Raw genomic sequence first — 4,725 nt, forward strand, 5'->3', positions numbered from 1 at the left:
CTAAGATAGTGGTATTAGCACTTGCATATATGCATGTAAGTTAATTATGTCATTGTGGTATTAGCACTTGCATATATGCATGTAAGTGACATAAGATAGTGGTAACTCCCTATATGTCTTTGAAATTTAAATAAGTCTTAAGAAGAAGGGAGTAGAGGGTCCCTATTCAACTAAAAGTGATAATTACCATATAACCAAATTTAGTATAGCAGTGGAAACCATAAAAAGATTTGTATGTGAACATTTCTTAAAGGGATTTTTATTTGATTATTAATGACAGTTGACTAAAATAAATTGGTCTATCAAGGTGGTTAAACAATTACTAGAATCAATTAGAAATTGAGTATGATAAACAATTGCAAATATGGCTTCTGGATATGTCTGTGTGAACAAATCCAGAATTTGTATTTGCAATTTACTATGGACTGTGGAAATTTCATGCAATTAATATGATAAATGAGTCGAGTAGGATGATGAATAATGACAATGTGTATAACATGCTTGCAACTTATAAAACCTTGGTCAAGGTCGCACAATTGTATGCATGCGTCCATCAGTTCACATGAATCAGATACACTTCATAGTTAGATGGTGATATTACTTAGGAAGTACCTATAGTGTGTGACTGAGTAGAGTTGCATACGTTCTAAACACTAGACTTAGATGGAAAACAAATCCAATCCTATGTTTACACCTTGGTGAAGGGTAGGACCACATTCATAAGGAAGGTGTTTGGGGGACCTCAAAGTCTATGGTTGGAGCCAAGGTAAAACACTTGATGATGGTCTCCCTCTCACAAACAATGTCAAGACTTGTATGAGATTCTAATTTGGGAAGCATAAACTTCAGTAAACTCTATTTTTTTCTGGCTGAAATATGTTATTTAATTTATGTTGATGAATAATTCTTGTTTTATTTACTTGTGCATGCATTTTAATTTTGTAATGATCTGTATTAATGTTTTTTTGAATTTAATATAGAAAAGAATTCCAAAATTCAATTTAGCAAGTTATCTAAATTTAATTTCAATGAAATTTAGAAAGTATTTTTCCTAAATATCTTTAAGTTATATTTAGCTTGTTACACCTCTTTCTTCTGATGTGCAAAGTAAGTTTGAATTTTGAGTGGGAATTTAGAAGTGAATCTGGACAAAAATAGACAACTAGAAGGAATATTCGTCCGGCAATTAAATGAAAATATTGTATGCAGCAACAAGTTCATTGAGCTTAAAGAAGAGTAAATAAATGTTTTGTGCAGCAGCAGTTGTGTGTGTTAAGAGTGTGCAGTGGGACAACAAATAGCTCCACACAACAGAATGTGAAGCTCCAGACAAGCATAGTAAGGAGTTCTGAGTAGCTATAGATCATCTGTTACTCGAGATTGTTGCAGATTAAGTATTTGTAATCTGAGTTTGAGATAAATGCTCATTTTATGATTTAATATATGGAAATTACCTGTATTCAGTTGTTTTGTTGTTTGGGAAATAGAGTAGCAGTTCTGTGAGTGCTTTTTTTCTTGGCTGTGTTTTTGGATTTTACTCCACCAACGTGGCCAACATGGAACAATTTGTGAGCTCCTTATCAAAATGCCTGGGTTAATATTGGGACACCCTTTTTTAAGTTGCAGTCGTTCGTACACATCATCTACCTTACCACGTTTCAATTTTCTAAATTTTGTGCATGTCTTCTCAATTTTGTAAGGACGTTGCTCAACAGTTTTTTGTGAATAATGCCACAAAAGGGCAAAAATTCTTATCTTCTGTATTTGACTCCAACGGATGGTTGGGAACGTCGTTTTATTCAAGTCTAGAGTATTTTATATGCTTAAATTTGTTGGATATGGTTGTATTCCAGAACTTTCCTAAGCGTGACAATGAATATTGAATCCTGAATATTTAAAATCAAGAATTCTAATGTTCCAGAACAGCACGAGTCTATAAAGTTTGTTTGACTCGCTAAACTTAAAGGATTGATCAGCGTGTCGTTAGGGGGATGTAAGAGAAATAATGGATACCACGTGGATTTGCTCATCGGTGCAATAGCTTCGGAGTAAAGCTTTCTTCCTCAAACATGTGATTAAGAGCGTGTTAAAACCCCATTGGTTCCTGAGAAGCTAAGTGGCATAAATTGAGAAGACAAAGCGTGGGAGGTGGAAGCTGAAGTTGCATGGTACATGAGTTGCATTTGCTAAGAAACAGGCATCGTTGGAACTTGCATTTCGCGCCCCGAAACAAAGGGTAGCGGATAGTTGAAAGCAACCGAGAAGTTGATATGAAACCTCCGCGCACACAGGATTTGATTAAGTCAGTCGTCCTCTGGTCAAATTAGGAAATTGCTTCACACGAGTTATTAGATTTGGAGTGCGATAGTTGGAGTGGACTCTTAATTTCGTTTGGTCGGCGGTGATACTCGCCGTTTGCCTATAAAAGAGATCTTGTTCAAATTATTTGAGAAAGAAGGCGTGAATTGAATCGTTTGCAGATTTTTCCATCTGTAACAAAGTGGTGAGCAGAGGAGAAGAACACGGCAGAAGGGTATTTGTGTTTTGAAAAAACACGTTTCTCGTACCTTTCGTGATTCAAAACATTATTGATATTAACCTTGCAGTCATTCCTCAGTAGGAATAATCAAGAGAGCGCTTCTATAGTTTTCTCTACATAGCCTTGGCCCTTGCATGGTTTCTGATGATTATGATTGTGGTGGATAACAGAATGAAGAATTTTCCACAGTCAGGCTACCAAATTGTAGCTGCCTTAGCAATCCTTTTCCTCATGTTTAATATTGTTGTGGTTGTAAATGCAGTGATGGGCAACATGAAGATACAAAAATTGACTTCTCAGAGCAGAAATGTGTCTCAGAAGCCTGTGCATATTGATGTTAGAAAAGATGAAGTGAAGATAAAAAATGAGGAAAAACCCAAAACTGAGGTCAATTGGGCAAATTTTATCAGTGAACATGTTGTGTCACAGGAAGGCAAAAGCAGTGAGTAGCCCAAATCCTTAAGATCCCGTCTGGTCAAAATGTTCAAGAGCCTACAAGAGGACATGATAATCTTATTTGTAGCCACTACTTGTGCGGTTGGAACCACTCTCATCGCCATTGACAACATGGGCTATATTGGGAAAGCCCTAGGATACACTCCTGTGAATATCAAAACTTTCGTTTCTCTCATCAGCATCTGGAACTTTCTAGTCCGTGTGGTTGCAGGATTTCTGTCTGAGTTTCTGATGCAAAAGTACCAATTTCCCAGGCCATTGATGTACACAATAGAATTGCTTATCGCTTGTGTTGAGCATCTCTTTACTGCTTTTGCTCTGCCAGGATCACTGTATGTAGCCTCAATCGTTACAGGCCGGTCTTTTGTAGCTCAATGGCCCAAATCCTGACGATCATGTCTGGTCAGTGGATTGCATTTTATAAATAGAAAATGGAGGGAGAGAGAAAACAAGGGTGAGGAACAAAACAATGTACTAAAGCATCTTCCCTGCAGTGGATATATGGATCTGAAAGAGTCTTCTCTTCTTGCCAGAAATGTAGCCAAGAGAAGATGGTTTGTTGTATTTATATGCTTTCTAATAATGTCACCTGCTGAAGGGAGTTTCATGCGTAGTATATATTCAAAAACTCAATCTGCCCAAACAATTTCAGACAGTGACATCAATCAACATGTTCCAGTTGTTCATTCAGGTCATGGTGCTTCAAAAACAGTTGTTTATTCGGTCCATAATACTGTGAGCGTCTTCAATGTAGACAAATATGGAGCAGGAATCGATGGAAAGCATTCTTCTGAGGTCGTTCTTCATTTCTTTTTGTTTTTTCATTACTTCTAATTACTTCAAAATAGCGTGAGAGCCTTCTATGACTTCCTGCATTATTATGAGTTTGATCTTTATTTTAAGGTAACATGCATTTAAATATGGTTTTATTTCATAAAATAGATATTTCTCCCTAACACTTTTAATGTTTTTCTTCCTTTTTATGCAGAGAACTGCAGCTACAATGGAGAGGGTGCTGAAGGGTCGCAAACTTTCTGAGCCAAGTAAACCTAAGCTTGATCGAGGACATGGTCCTCAGCATAATTAAACAATATATTTTTATCACTATATCATATGTTATATTTAGATAGGTTATTGAAGTACAGTATACAATTATTCTGGTAGTTACCTTGTAAGAGAGCGCTGCAGTGTTGCAAACTTTTTGGACCAAGTAAATAGATTATTGAAGTTTGATATGAAATAATTCTAGAAATGCAATGTTTACTTTCTTCAATTGTTTTTTGATATATTTAAAAATAAGCAAATATGAATTTAATAAAATTATTATTTTATCAATAGTTGTATTTATCACCCTTCTAGTACATCAGAATAATGGTAGTGTGCAATCATGGGGATTATAGGCTAGTTCACAGATACATTATGTGTAGAATCTAATCAGTTATATCCACCCACCCACAACAACTGTTCTCTCCTGGGCACCCTAGTTGTTCCCCACCACCTAAACCCCCACTCCCTCCCCCTTAATTAGGGGGTAATAAATGCGATAGATAGATAGTTGTTAGTTATGGAGATGGCGATTCTAAATGTAATATTGGTGAAAATAGAACCCCCTCCCCCTCAATTTTAGTTGTGGGAGGGAATAGTTATGTTGGGTGTATTGTATCAAGATCTATTGATGTATTAAAACCAAAATCTATCCACTCTTTCCAATATAATCTAAATATAATCTA

At 36.1% G+C, this 4,725-nt stretch overlaps 1 protein-coding gene across 1 annotated transcript; it reads left to right on the top strand.

Moving 5' to 3' along the window:
• The first annotated feature begins 2,470 nt into the window (after window positions 1–2,470).
• Window positions 2,471–4,177, top strand: LOC131030190 (uncharacterized). The gene is made up of 2 exons (XM_057960903.2): window positions 2,471–3,790; window positions 3,984–4,177. Exons 1-2 carry the CDS (start codon window positions 3,497–3,499, stop codon window positions 4,080–4,082), a joined length of 393 nt encoding a protein of 130 aa, XP_057816886.2. The 5' UTR covers window positions 2,471–3,496; the 3' UTR covers window positions 4,083–4,177.
• Window positions 4,178–4,725: the final 548 nt, after the last annotated feature.

This window comes from Cryptomeria japonica, chromosome 5 (assembly GCF_030272615.1).
Source record: "Cryptomeria japonica chromosome 5, Sugi_1.0, whole genome shotgun sequence".
Lineage (NCBI taxonomy): Eukaryota > Viridiplantae > Streptophyta > Pinopsida > Cupressales > Cupressaceae > Cryptomeria > Cryptomeria japonica.

What these genes read in the sequence shown, in the direction of transcription:
- LOC131030190 (XM_057960903.2), top strand. Translation starts at nt 3,497, where the DNA reads ATGGATCTGAAAGAGTCTTCTCTTCTTGCCAGAAATGTAGCCAAGAGA. An exon ending in ATGGAAAGCATTCTTCTGAG is followed by an intron (nt 3,791 to 3,983) that starts GTCGTTCTTCAT and finishes CTTTTTATGCAG; the next exon opens with AGAACTGCAGCTACAATGGA.